Source organism: Malaclemys terrapin, chromosome 1 (genome assembly GCF_027887155.1).
Source record: "Malaclemys terrapin pileata isolate rMalTer1 chromosome 1, rMalTer1.hap1, whole genome shotgun sequence".
NCBI classification, from domain to species: domain Eukaryota; kingdom Metazoa; phylum Chordata; order Testudines; family Emydidae; genus Malaclemys; species Malaclemys terrapin.
The window spans coordinates 307395662-307410531 of record NC_071505.1 but is presented as its reverse complement, the minus strand read 5'-3'; the positions used below and the strand labels follow the sequence as shown (position 1 = coordinate 307410531).

The 14870-nt window shown below is 46.3% G+C and overlaps 1 protein-coding gene across 1 annotated transcript in view; it reads right to left on the bottom strand.

The window, feature by feature from the left end:
- The window catches only part of FLT1 (fms related receptor tyrosine kinase 1), a 146209-nt gene that overhangs the window by 14670 nt on the left and 116669 nt on the right, over positions 1-14870 (bottom strand). The window contains exons 18-23 of the mRNA XM_054015378.1: positions 7026-7130; positions 3247-3360; positions 2170-2258; positions 1444-1603; positions 958-1055; positions 327-449 (exon numbers count right to left, since the gene is read on the bottom strand). Of these exons, the coding sequence (XP_053871353.1) occupies positions 327-449; positions 958-1055; positions 1444-1603; positions 2170-2258; positions 3247-3360; positions 7026-7130 (689 nt within the window). The remainder of the gene's footprint in view (positions 1-326; positions 450-957; positions 1056-1443; positions 1604-2169; positions 2259-3246; positions 3361-7025; positions 7131-14870) is intronic.

Here is a 14870-nt window from a genome sequence, read left to right as displayed (position 1 = left end):
CCTTTTGGCATAAATGATTGCTTTCAAGAAAGCAGCTCACTTTGACTGGCTTACTTGGTCAGGCTAGCCAAGAAACAAATGCCAACATGTAAACTATTAAAAGACCAGAGCTGTGAAATGGTCAGCATTTCCGAGCATTGTTTTTAAGGATGCAAATGGTCACTGTATATACAACACATCTGGATTGCTCATCTTCACATAAAATCTATGATAGCTTTCAGACCCTTTTAAGTGCAGGGAATGTAAACATTTACAGACTATTTTAATGAACACTTTAAAATGATACGTTATGAACAACTGGACAAACAGACCGAATGTTGACTTACGTCTCCCTTTCTCACATAATCAGGATTCTTATAAATATCTCTTGCAAGGCCAAAATCACAGATCTTCACTACATTGTTCCCAGATAAAAGGATATTTCTGGCTGCCAGATCACGATGAATACACTATAATAAAACAGTTGAACAATCAAACTGCATTTCCTTAATCCTACCCACAAATTTCCTGAATCTTTCCGTTTCCTTTTTTAAAAATTATTATTATTCGAAAGATCATATTAATATTTTCTTAAGGAAGTTGACAAAAGTTTATATGAAGTTACGTAAACAATGGGCAGTTCTTCACAAACAAACATTTTTCCAGACCAAAAAGTCATGAGTCTTTAATTTGTTACATATTACCAAGGTAGGCATTAAACAGTTTTGTGCTGTTAATATATCTTGAAAAAAAAAATTCTCTGAATGAATCAGCTTCATCCACAATCTTCCACCTTAATCCTGTGTTTATAGTATGAAGACTTGAATAAACACATGCTTATATTTAGAATATCAAGAGGGAAGCCACCCTTCCTTTGGGAGTTCTGCCAAGGAAAGGTGTCAGTAAAATATAGACATAGTTTCACCTCTCCTGAGTCTGATTCTGCTGGAGAGGAATATCCAAAAGAGTAACACTGACCTTTCTGGATGACAAGAACTCCATGCCTCTAGCCACCTGAAAACTGTAAGAAATCAGATCTTCCATAGTGAGGGGCCATTTGTAAAAGTCATCAGAATCTGGAAGCAATTTAACACATACTAAGTTAATAAGGTGTTTTTCCTAACTGCCGCTGGTACCAGTAAGTTCACTCTTAGTAGAGTGGTGCTTGGACATCAACCCACTGCCACCACCAACAAAAATAGTATTTGCTTTATACTCTGTTACTCCAGTATTTTTCCTAAAGATAAAGAGAGTCAAGAAGAGACAGTCACACATTTTCCTGTCAGATTAAGTAACCCAGTAAATAATCTTTTTTTAAAAAACTTCTAGCTTCTGGACATGACGCTGTGAGCATCTCCCATGGATGTTTATTACAGTGATAAATGAGGAAAAATTTTCAGAGATGCAGAGTACATTGTAAAAATATCACAGACTGTGTAGGAACAGGAAGGAATTAATACCTACCCTCCTCTTCCTCCTCCACATCACTCAGACTTTTATCTTCCTGAAATCCGGAGCTTGCTAAGCTCTCGCTGCTGGTGACACTAGCCAGCCTTTGTTTTTTGCCTTCCACCAGCTCAATATCTTTTTTCTCTTTCATCTGTTCTACTTGCAATGACGCAACCTTTAAACAAACAGAGGGAGTAAGAGATACTGTGTCAAAGTTGCAGGAGCTGGATGAATGAAATCAGTTCAGCCAATGAAATAGTCTCATCTGTGATCTGTTACTAAAATCTTCCTCTTCTCTCTATGGGTGTGATGCTCACATAGGCAAGCAGGTCTCAAGAATGGCTGGTATTGGACTACTCAGTAACTAAGTGCCCACCAACGCAAATAAGGTTGGCACTATTGGGCCCCATGGTTATGACAAAGAAAGAACCCACTAAACTGAGTGAAACCAGCAGATTCCACTCCAGGGTATGGTGTGGAGGCACATGGGATCCACAATCTTTTATTCTTGATGTTCGTATTTTCCATGCATTTAAAAAAAATAGTTTTAAACCTTTGAAAACTTTCCTAGCCTCATCTCTTGCATGTTCCTGTCAGCACGGATATCAGGGGGTCACGCTGCTTTTCCTATGCTTCTGTTCCATTAACCAAAGCTCTAAACCCACCCATCGCTCAGCATGAATGATCTTGCTTGCAGAGAGGGAGGACACCCATTGAAATACAAAGCATCTGCTTCTTTACCTTGTTGGGGAAGAAAAAATTCCTTTTGCTTTTCAGGTAGTTTGATAAGTTTCCATATTTGCAGTATTCAACAATCACCATCAGAGGCCCTGAGCAGAAGTCAAGAACATTTTCAGTGGCGTAAAATAAGATATAAGAAATGAGTTCTGAGGAACAGCGAAATCTCTCCTGCACCCAACTAGCCCCAGTTCCCAGCATAACAATTAGCAATACTTTTTAATGTAGAGGAATCCATGCCTGAAAGACTCTGGACACCTTCACAAAATAATAACGGTGCTGAAAATTAGGGATGGGCCAACACAAAACCCTGAATTTGGGTTCTCATTAAAATTTTTCAGCCCCAGCACATCTCTACTAAAACAAAATAGGGTGATGTATCCAGAAGGAATGATTTCTTACCTACTGGCCACTTACACTACGTCTACACTGCAATTAGACACCTGTGGCTGGCCCAAGCCAGCTGACTCGGGCTTGTGAGGCTCGGGCTAAGGGGTTGTTTAGCTGCAATGTAGACGTTTCATGCTGCAGCCTGAGCTCTGGGACCCTCCTACTTTGCAGGGTCCTAGAACCCGGGCTCCAGCCCGAGCCCAAACGTCTACCCCACAATTAAACAGCCCCTTAACCCAGGTCAGCTGGCATGGGCCAGCCATGAGTTTTTAATTGCAGTGTAGATATACCCTCTGTATCAATATATCTCAAGAATGAAAATTCAGAGTCAGTGGCCATTTCTGAAAACCTCCTGCCTCTTGTCCTTCCTATACGATACTTAATCTAGTCAGCACTTCTAGTCCTGCTGATCTCAATTGCTGGGCTTAGGGCAACAAGTGGTCCCTTATTTAGGATGCTCTATATTCAAGCCTTTAAATACTAAGACCAAAAGGAACGTGTAAAAAAGCAGTTATTTGAATAAATCTGACTCCTTGTTTTAGCTGAGGGTGGACAGAGCTCATCCATGTGAAACTGACAGAACAAGCCAACAGCTGGCCCCTGGGACGACATTACAAAACCGACACAGTCAAAAGATTATTATCCAGAGAATATCTCAATCCACGTTTAGCACAGTACAAATTCTTTTACCACCATTTTTTGTGCAAGCTCCTAGCAGGTTCACAATATTAAGATGATGCCCAATGTGTATCAGGATTTTCAGCTCAGTCATCAGCGCTTTGTATTCACTTGCTGTGGCTCCTTCTGTGAACACAAGATAATGCCAGTGTATAAAGATAGTTTGTTTTGGGGATCTATGCCACCACCTACCGATTGTCCAGGTTTTACACATGAAATAATTGTCATCCCTGGATACACTTCCATGTATTTGTGTTCTCTTTTCTACTCCTCCCTGCCTAGCAGCCTTTTAATTGCAGTGAGACACATAAAGAATTAGACACTGCTAACTTCCTCCCAGTATTATATTTAACAGTGTGCTGGGTCAGCTTTGGTGCTGTGTAGGGGTAGGAGGGTTGGTCTGGTAGGCTCGGCTCAAGGGACTTGGGATCAGCACCTGGATCAAAACCAGACTTCCTGTGTGATCTCGTGCAAATCATTTAATTCACCTTGTGCCTCAGGCCCCCACTCTGTCAAATGGGGAAAGCGCTGCCTTCCATCACAGCGGTGCTGAGGATAACATCCATGAGTGTGAGGTGCTCAGATACTACAGTGCTGAGGCCATATAGACAGACAGATATGGGTATTCTACAGATATCTTCTCCCAAATCCCCGACTGGTATTATGGAGCTGAAAATCAGTGTTTCACAAGAATCCTAAGTGCTATACCTAAAGCCATGGACTATCCAGCTGACTATTCTTAGATCTTCAAGCACATACATTCACATGCTGGCCAATCCGTTCTGTTACTAAGGGTTAGATTCTGAGCTGGCTGACATAGGCTACCCACCCTTTGGGATCAGGTGCACAGGGATAAGGGACTTTGCACAGCTCCTTACTCCCCACCACTACAGGTTGTAGAGGAGTGAGTGAAGTCTTGGCTCCAGTCACCCACCCAACATGCTGACCAGAACTGCTGAGTTGGCATGGGGCTGGGTGGGCAGTAGTTTATTGCTGGTGTAGGTCAGCAGAAAGTTACCACACCTCTGGAGCAGTGAGGAACAGGAAGGGAATTGTATTACCCTAACCCACAATTCCTTCCTCCAGGATGCTCCCATGAAGCACAGCAGCAATGCACCACCCCCTACTAAGGTATTCGACTTAGTAATGCACAACATTTTCATTACAAAATGAACACCGTGCAATATCAATATGGCACATGCTAAATGGATTAAGAACTGGCTAAATGATAGATCTCAAGAAGTGGTTGCCAATGGGGAATTATCATTGAAATGGGGTGTTTCTAGTGGGGTTCTGCAGGGATTGGTACTTGGCCTGATGCTATTCAACATTTTCATCAATGATCTGGAAGTAAAGATAAAATCACGACTGATCAAATTTGCAGATGACACAAAGATTGGCAGAGTAGTAAATAATGAGAAGGGCAGGGCACTCGTACTGAGTGACCTGGATCACTTGGTAAGAGAGGCCCATTCAAATAAAATGTGTTTTAATACAGGCAAATGCAAAGTTTTGCATCTAGGAACTAGGAATGCAGGCCAGACCTACAGAATTGGTGGACTGTATCCTGGAAAACTGATTTTGAAAAGGATCTTAAGGTCATAGCAGACAAACAACTCAACATGTGTTCCACTGCTGTGCTATGGCAAAAAGGGATAATGCAGTCCTTAGAAATATAAACGGGAGTGGGAGTAGGGATGTGATTTTACCTCTATGCAGCATTGGTGAGACTGTCCACTGTTCTGGTATCCACATTTTTAAAATGACACTGAGAAATTGAAGAGAGTTCAGAAAAGGACCCCAAACATCATTTAGGGGCTGGAGAAAATGCCTGACAGAGAGAGGCTTAAAGCGCTCAGTCTGTTTGGCTTTTCAAAAAGAAGATTGAGAGGCAACTTTGATTAGCAGGTAATGACCTTCACGGGGAGCAAGTACTAAGTGCTAACGGGCTCGTAAATGGAGCTGAGAAAGGCATAACAAAAAGCAATGGCTGTAAGCTGAGTTAAAAGGAGAAATAAGGCACAAATTTCTAACAAGGAAGGTGATTAACCATTGGAACAAACTACCAAAAGAAGTGGTAGATTCTCTATCTCTCAGTATGTTCTGTGGCCTGCGATGTGCATAGGGTGACCAGATCACCAAAGACAAATATCGGGACGCGGGGGGGGGGACGTGGGGGGGGCGTGGTGGGGGGCGGGGCCAAAAAAAAAAAAAAACCTTCCTCCGCAAGCGCTGGAGGGAGGCCCGGGAGACTCAGGGGAAGCGCGGGGCCGGGGTGAGTAACTTTTCGGCCTGGTCCCTTGCAGGCAGGACTCAGTCGGGCGGTAGGGCGAGGAGGGGGGCGGCCCGCGGGGCCAGGCGGTGGCTGTTCTCACCCCCGGCCAGCGGGACTCGGGAGCAGCCGCTGCTGCAGCTCCCACTGCCGCGGGGGAGGAAGCGGCCATGGCGCTCCGCGGCTGCGGCTCTGGCGCCCCCGAACCCCCGAGCCGGGGCCTGCTGCGGGGACCCAGAAGCGCGCACGCTGCGCCCAGCCCAGCCCCTGGCCGGTCGTGTCTGGGCTGCTGCCCAGCTGGTGCAATCCCGCGGCGGCCCCGGAGTGGGGGCAGCAGGCCCCAGCCCCCCCGTCCCGCAGGGGAACGAACGGGGCTGGGCTGCCGATGCCTCTGCCCCGGGGCCGCCGCGGGATAGCACCAGCTGGGCAGCAGCCCAGACGCGACTGGCCAGGGGCTGGGCCCAGCGTACGCGCTGCTGGGTCCCCGCAGCAGGCCCCGGCTCGGGGGGTTCGGAGGCGCCGCAGCCGCCGAGCGCCATGGCCGCTTCCTCCCCCGCAGCAGTGGGAGCTGCAGCAGCGGCTGCTCCCGAGTTCCGCTGCCCGGGGGGGAGAACAGCCGCCGCCTGGCACCGCGGGCCGCCCCCCTCCTCTCCCTACCACCCGACTGAGTCCTGCCTGCTCGGGGCCAGGCCGGACTCTTACTCACCCCGGCCCCGCGCTTCCCCTGCATCTCCCGGGCCTCCCTCCAGCGCTTGTGGAGGGAGGGGGAATGGTGAGCCCGGGGAAGAGGTGGGGATTCGGGGAGGGAGCCAATCGGGGGAGGAGGGGGCGGAGTCGGGGCGGGGGGGGGGGGGCGAGTACTTCCGGGCTCTAGGCTCCGGGGCATTTCCTTGTTTGTCCAGTGTCCCGACCGCATGTCGGTCGGGACGCGGGACAAACAAGGAAATATCGGGACGGTCCCGATAAAATCGGGACGTCTGGTCACCCTAGATGTGCAGGAGGTCGGACTAGATGATCATGATGGTTGCTTCTGACCTTAAAATCGATGAGTCTATGTTTTTGGGCTTGATACAGGGATAACTGGGCGAAATTTAATGGCCTGCGTTATTCAGGAAGTCAGATTAGTTGATATGAGGGTCTCTTCTGGCCTTAAACTCTATGAAACTATTAATCGTACTATGGGCTGTGTTCTTCCCTTTTTATTTGTCCTGGTGATTGCACTAGTGGGGGCCAGATTTGTAAATGTGCTCAGAAGCAGCAGCAACCAGCTGTGGAGTGCTTCTGAAACCCTGGCCCAGAGGACGCTTCACCAGCACTTTCACTAGAAGTTGTGTTTCAGTTTAAGGTCTCGCCATTTAGCTTGAAAAATCTGATCTAAAGTGAAACATGAGCTATGCAGCCTTCGTGGGTGTTCAGAATAAACTCTTGCTTTTGAATGACACGCAGAACAAGGCAGGGGAGCGGGGGAAGGGGGTAACCATTGCCGTATATGTTCCAACACAGCCCTGCAGCACAATACCTTTCAGCATTTTCACAGCAACTATTCTGCACGTGGGGGAATTTTTAATTCCAAAAGCAGCTGCCTCTACCACTTTTCCAAACGCCCCACATCCAAGTGACTTTCCTGTACAGAAAACAAATTGTGGAGATATGCATATGTAAACAAACGAACTTGTGGTCATTGAAACCATTCATACATATTGAATAACAAACTAAGCTCTGCAAATCTTCCTAAGTATATTTTCACAGAAAGATAACAATCGATGGTCACTTTTTAATGGGCTCCCACATAGGTGAACTAGAATGTGGTCAGAAAAAGTTACTCTAAACAAATGCCACTCTTAGCAGTATTTGCAGTATTGTTGTAACCATGTTGGTCCCAGATTAGAGAGACAAGGTGGGTGAGGTAATAATTTTTTTTGGACCAACTGCTGTTGCTAAGAGACAAGCTTTCCAGCTTACACAGACCTGAAGAGGAGCTCTGTGTAGCTCGAAAGCTTGTCTCTCTCACCAGCAGAAGTTGGTCCAATAAAAGATTTTACCTCACCCAGCTTGTCACTCTTATCAGTGGATGTATGTTTGCTTCTGAGCCTCTCTCTGCAGTTTGCTGACAAAACCAAGTTTTGTACTCATCATTACAGCACTATTATCTCTGTAGTAAGGGCCTGATCCAAATCCCATTGATCTCGCTGGGCTGCGGATCAGGCTGTAGAAGAGTAAGTTATATTCTGCCCAAACAGCCTAGCGCCATAGCCTAATTCTCTCCAGACTGGGCCAACAGCTGTCTGAGGCTTTGTTTGGTAACCTTTCTGTAGGCCACACTTTCCTTATGTAAGGTACCAGCTGTGCAAATGGGACCTTTACATGTATGTGAGCTGAGGTTCACGGGGGCTTTGTGACAGGAGATGCAGAGCCACAAACCCTGGGTCACATGGGAGTGACCGTAAGGTTTCCAAACAAGCCAGTCCGCCCCATTCTGCAGTATGGCTGAGTTACCCCTCCCACCACACCTGCTTCTCCGGGCAGCTTTGGGCCTCATGCTGCAGGATCAGCACGTGTCAGAGAGCCGCCCGCTCCCCCACATATCATGTGCCTTCCGGCAATGTGGGATGCACAGACCATTCCATTTCTCCAGAGGGGGTTCCAATTTTGGGTGCTCTCATATGGGCTCCCTGTCGGGAATCTGAAGCCCCTCCATCACTCCCCCCCCAAGGCAGACGTAAACACAAAGTGGGGGCGAGATGTACAACCCAGCTATGCTCTTAGTCTCTCAGGGTTGCTCCACCCTGCTGAGAGCACAGAGACCAGAAATAAGTGGGTGATGCCTCTCATGTTAACTCCTGTCAGACCCTTGAGTGCAGAGGATGGAGTAGATAGGGGCCGAGTGCCTTACAGACCCTGCCTGTGCACTGGGGAGGGGGTGTCACAGAGGGAGCGTCACATTTGGTGGCAGCATAAGCACCAGCATCAGTGGCACAGTAGGGCCTGGATTTAGGGAGCTGGGCAGGCAGGACTAAAACAGCCCCCTCGACCCCAGAGAGGCAGCCAGGCAGAGGCTCCCCTTAGAGGAACCAGGGGACTCAGGGTCACGCCTGCTCACGGCCTGGGTGGGCTCCAGTGCTATCAGTGATGACACCATGGCACTTTATGTGCTGCAACTGAGATGGTGTTGCCGGCTTCTGCAATTTTATGACAAATCTCACAACATCCAGTGTTCTTTCTAAAGCCCCAGCTGCTGGAATCACAAATTTGTATGAGAATCTCAGCTTTTGTTTTTTGTTTTTGTTTTAAAAAGAGTCAGATTCTAGCCCTCATGGTTGTGGAGAAAAGCTTGAAAACACGACTTGAGCACACCCTAAAGGCTCAGAGACCAGAAGGCGAATAAAAAGAACTCACATTTATTATTAATTATTATTACCAAAATCCTCATGACTGTGATGTCAATCTCAGGATATTTGGGGACCTGACTCCTGATTTTTGAGCATTTGGTGCTGGCAATACTGATTTCTCCCTCTCCCTCCACCTTCACCGCGGGGTCTGGGCTCCTCACTCCTCTTTCAGTGGCTGATGGAGGTTCCGATAGGTGACAGGATGTCAGCAAATAATATTTTTAAAAATCACAAACCCAAGTGTTTAACTTCAGCTTGATTTCTGCTTCAGTTTCACTAGGAGTTAAAGGCCCCTTAATGCCCATTAAGCTTTATTTTTACTGATTTTCCAGCATGCCTGTGACTGTAGTAGAACAATTGATATGATGGTGAGGGAACAAGGGTAGAACATAAAGACAACTTTTTCATTCAAAATAAAAGGATAGAAGATGTAACAGGGAGAATGTATATTCATCAAATATGTAAACTGAGACATTGCATTATTTGCATAAGATCTCTCTGTTTCTGGACCTTTAGTCTTAACAGGTAGGACAATGCAAAAATCGAGCCACTGCTTTGGTCACCACAGTTGTAAAATGACACACATAAGCACATCCCTCTGCAGATGTTAGGAGCCCAGGAGAGTAAGCAGAAAGGAGGGAATTGTCCACCCACCCTTCCAGCCCAGTTCTCCCTGTCCCCCGTCAAAACTATTTTAAATAAGGAACTTCTAAGACAACCCTTGATAAGATAGAGCGAAGGAACAGCTCTATGATGTAAGCGTATCACTTGCCAAGAACATTGGAATTTTACAAAAACAAACAAACACATAATTCCACACAACCAAATATTAGAAAATCAAAATTTGGAGTAAATATTTTTGTCTAGTAATTGGCACACTGTTTTTTTTAAAAAGCAACAGAGGGTCCTGTGGCACCTTTGAGACTAACAGAAGTACTGGGAGCATAAGCTTTCGTGGGTCAGAACCTCACTTCTTCAGATGCAATACTTCTGGTTTAATGTACATTTAAATGGAGTAAAAGTAAGTACTTCAGTTTTGCATAGTTAACAGGGCCGGCTCCAGGCACCAGACGAGAAAGCACGTGCCTGGGGCAGCACATTGTAAGGAGCAGCATTCTGGCCAATTTTGGGGCATCCAGCCCAGCCCTGCAGGGGCATGAACTAGTGATCCCCGCTGCTCACCGTGCCGCCGGGCTCCCCGGGACGCGCCACTCCCTGCCGCCTGCACCGGCCTCCACCTCCCGCGCCGCTCTGAGCCTGGACCAGCCGAGCCGCCTTTAAAGGAGCGGCTGAGCCAGCACCTCCTGTAGCCCCCAGGAGCTCTGCCTGCCCAGCCGGGAGAGACAACCCAAGGTTGGAGGGCTGCCCACGGGCAGAGGGAGCGGGCGGGTGCTGCCCTTCACCCCCCTGCAAGTCGCCTTGACTGCCCTCCACATGCTCCCTGGGGCGGCAAAAAAGCTAGAGCCGGCCCTGATAGTTAAATATTTTATATTCTATTCTGTTATATACACAAATCTATACATTCTAATGATCAGTCCAATTTTTTAAAGGAGGCTGTTGGAGGCACATAGCATATTTCATAAGGGCATTGAAGAACATGAAATAGAGCACTGTGGAAAAAATCTGCAGCACCAGCAAAACCAGTAAGTATATGTTCCCTCCCAGCTTTGTGAAAAAGTGCTGCATTTCTACTGGCAAAAACTAGGAACTGTCCACATCTGCCTGGCAGAACCTGACTCTCAGGTTCTGTAGAACATGTAGGTTCAGGATCAAGAATGCTGTTTAAAATAAAAAGCTACCTGGGCTTTCTACATCCAGTTTCTAAACCCAATCCCTCAAAAGGGCTTAGGGCTAGATCTACAAAGGGGGTTAGGTGTCTTCCTACCACTTTAGGCACTTAAATCCAAAATGCATACCCTCAAAATCCCTGCTCAGCTGCCACCTAAACTTGTAGGCAACTAAACTCCCTGAGTGCCTACATTTCTGCTGATAAAGTCCTCAAGTGCCTAAAAATCTGTCGCTGAGCATGCACAAAGTTGGCTGACCCAGCTCACACCTGTAAGCCCCAGTGGGATCCTCATCTAGACATTCCCCTATCTCACCTGCACAGCCTGATCCAGAAGGCATGCTCAGAGGCTGCCCAATAGATTGGGCCTTGTACAAAATGCCAGAGGAGAAGGGGGTACCTTCCTTTAAAACTTACAACTCTAGCCCAGTGGTTAGAACACTAACCCAAAATGTAAGAGATGTTCAAATCCCCCTCTTCTTCCCCCCTCCTTGAAGTGGAGCAGCAAACTGAACCCAGGTGTCCCAGCTCCCAGTTGAGTGACCTGAGCTATGGGGTATTCTGGAGTTGACAGGTTTTTAGGTACCTATGGCACTTTATCATTAGAAAGAAAGGCACCTAGGGAATTTAGGCAGTGTGACAGTCTGTATCCCTACATTCACCCTTTTTACAAAACTATAATGGATTTTTTACAAAGTATGCCTGGTGAGGTATCATGTGAAAATTCATAATGTGCTGATCGTTATTGTCCTGGTAAAATACGTGTGGCAACACTGTATGTAAAATTATAAGATTCTACTGTATAACATTACAGAGGGTTATTCCAAGTTTAGAAAAGCAGGCACAAACCGATTCTTCAAAGACAAGAGGCAAACTGATTCCTCAGCCAGGCATCAACAAAATCAGATGGACTATCACTTGGTAGGAAAAAGGGTGTGAGAAAGAAATTTACATCTTGGCAAAGAAACAGCTGGAAGTTCCATCTCCCCAGACTTTATCTCCTGAACCCCAGCTGGAGATGATTCTCAAAGAAGAGGAAAAGGATAAAAGGGAAGAACAGAGACCCCAAATGTTCTCCCCCTTCATCTCTACTCATGGTATCAACAACACCTGAAGGACAAGGAAATTAACACTGAACTTGGGGAGGAGTCCTGGCTGAAAGGATTCCAGCCAGTAAGACTGCTAACGCATGTGGTGAGCGAAACCTTTGCTTTGAATTCATTTAGCTTGTTAAGTTAGATATTAGTCTGCAATTTACTTTTTATTTCTTTGTAACCAATTCTGACTTTTATGCCTCATTACTTGTATTCACTTAAAATCTCTCTTTCTGTAGTTAATAATACACTTGTTTTATCATTTTATCTAAACCAGTGTGTTTGGATTGAAGTGTTTGGGGAACTTCAATTGAGACAACAAGGCTTGTGCATATCATTTTCTATTAATGAAATGATGGACTTTATACGAGGTTGCATTGTGGAGGAGAATGCTGGGCAGTACAAGACACACATTTCTGGGGAAAAGTCTGGGACTGGGAATTTCGCTGGTGTTGCCCAGCAGTGTAATTCATAGTTGGCTGGCACTCAGACTTTATATCTGGGGATGATTTACATGCTGGAGGCTGTGTGTGGGCAGACTAGACGTGGTTGCTCTCACAGCAAAGCACTGTAAAGGGCACCCCAGGTTGGAGAATTGAGAGGACACAGCTGTCCATCAGCCCAGACTGTACCCTGGGGAATATCATAGGCAGCTATAGGGTTAGGCGGCAGCTGAGTGAGGATTTTGAGGCTCTAAATTTTGGACTTAGATGCCTAAATGTGTATCCGCATCCGATCCGTGAGCCGCAAAAATTGTCTGCAGATTTGCAGGGCTCTAAACAGCTCCATAGGTCACCACACAGCAAGCCCCCAATCCCTAACCACCCCCACTTCTCCCCAGGGGCCTCCTGTCCCACCACCTGCTCTGCCCCTGTCGTACCTCCTTCCCCACTCTGAGTAGGAAGGTTACAATCCTGGGCCCTCGTGTGCAGTGACACTCTCCCAGTGGGTGCGGAGGAGGGCTTGGACACCCCATTGCAACTGCGAGGGCTGCAATGTATGCAGACCTGGCCCAGGCAGAGAGTGGCGAAAACTACTCTCTTCATAGCACATGCCCTTGCCGCCCACTAATTTAAATTACAACACCACACTTCTTTCAAAATGGCGCTTGGCTCACTCCCTTCTGGGAGTTGTAGTTTACTTGCTTTGTCCATTCAAGCTGGGGACTACAATTCCCAGAATGTCCAGCGGGCTATTCCTTGCTGCGTGATTCAGAGAGCTGAGCTGGAGCCTGCAGGCTGTGAGACAGCCGCTCCATTCTGGTGAGTCTGAGATGCAGTGCCCTGCATAGATACAAAATTTGTATCTGCATCCAAGCTGCTATCCTCAAAAACGGTCCACGGATATAAAGCGGATACCCACGGATTTGCAGGGCTCTAGCAATTGGTGGTGTGCTCCAATATGAAGCTGTAATCCAAGGCACTACAACCCCTGTATCCACAGTAAAACTGTGTTTAATCAGTAATTTTAATTGGCTTCATCAGTAATAATCCATTTTCCATTTTGGGATAAACTATTTAGCCACCACTTAGAAAACAAATTCGTTGCCATTTAAAGCAGCATATGGCTTCTAGTCTCCCTTTAATCAGTGTGAATGCTAGAAACGTGTTTTTCCTCTGAACAATAATCTTGATTTCATGGTAATCAACTTGAATTGATAGCTAATTCTGTTTTGCGTTATATTAAATTTTAGAGCAGATAAGGGATTCTCAGACTTTCTCATTGTGTGGAACACATTTTAAGATACAGATTGTGCCTTGGACAAACTCTCCTCCCATTTATGACCACACATAATCCTTGTGACAACAGCCACAGATGTTTACATGGAAAAGTAATATCAGGAAACTATCTAATTGACTTTTAGTGCAGGTTAGCAGATGAAAAGAAGGACCCGGTACCATGTGAGCTACCAGCTCTCCACAGACCAGTGGTCAAGTGACCACATTTTGAGAACTCTGATGCAGAGAATAATGCAGCTGAACTCTGGTTAAAATTCCTCAAATTTGCTAACCCTTTCTGAGGCTAATCCAAATCCTTTAAAGTCAATGGGAATTGATTTAACTCACTTTGGGCCAGGCAGTTTCTGTTCAGGCCCCAATTCAGCAAGATACTTAAGCACACATCTAACTTCAAGTATGTGAGTTGTCACGTTGTCATGTGCATGTCACTTTGCTGGAGCACGGTGCTAATGGAGAGTGCAGGCAGAGGCTAATCCACAAGTTATTCTTGCTATATGCTGTTGCCTCTTAGGAGCTGGGAACGCAGGAGTTTCAAAGAGGCATTCAGTGAACATGCACAATTCATTTGACACATTCCAGATGTTCTGTTGCTCTGTGTTAGAGGATTCCTGTTTTAAATTATTGATAAATATGAAAGTTCAGTGTGTTAAAAACAATGTGGGAAACTCACTCATTTCTGGCAGAGTTAGAGAATAGTTTTATAGTGCACAGTAGGAGTGCGTAACTCAGGGGTCGGCAACGTTCGGCACATGGCTCGCCAGGGTAAGCACCCTGGCGGGCTGGGCCAGTTTTATTTACCTGCTGACGCGGCAGGTTCGGCTGATCGTGGCCCCCACTGGCCGCGGTTCGCTGTCCCGGGCCAATGGGGGCGGCGGGAAGCGGCGCGTGCAAACGTTGCCAACCCCTGGCGTAACTAATGAAATTGGTTACTACATAGATTTCTGAATCTTTACTCTGCCTGGTGCATCAGTGGCAATAATTACAATGGGTCCCTCTATCACAACTTTAGCACTTTAATGGATGCCCTAAATTATGATTGATCACCACCAGTGGTAAGGTCATAAGATACAAAATTATATCAATGTTAAAGGTACAGGGCTGTAACTAAACACAGCCATTTGCCTTAATGCACCAGAGTTTTACAATCTAATTTAGGGGCTAGCATTTAATTTCATTTCCATTCATCTAAATTGGGAGGATGTCCCCTGAATTCAATGGAGTTAGTATGGATTGGTTTCTGTAACACTTGTAGCCTCAGGGGGTGAGGAGGAAGTCCTCCTACACCTTTGTATGGATGTTACATCAATAATATGGACTAATGGATGAGGAACATAAGGCAACTGAGATATAAACAGA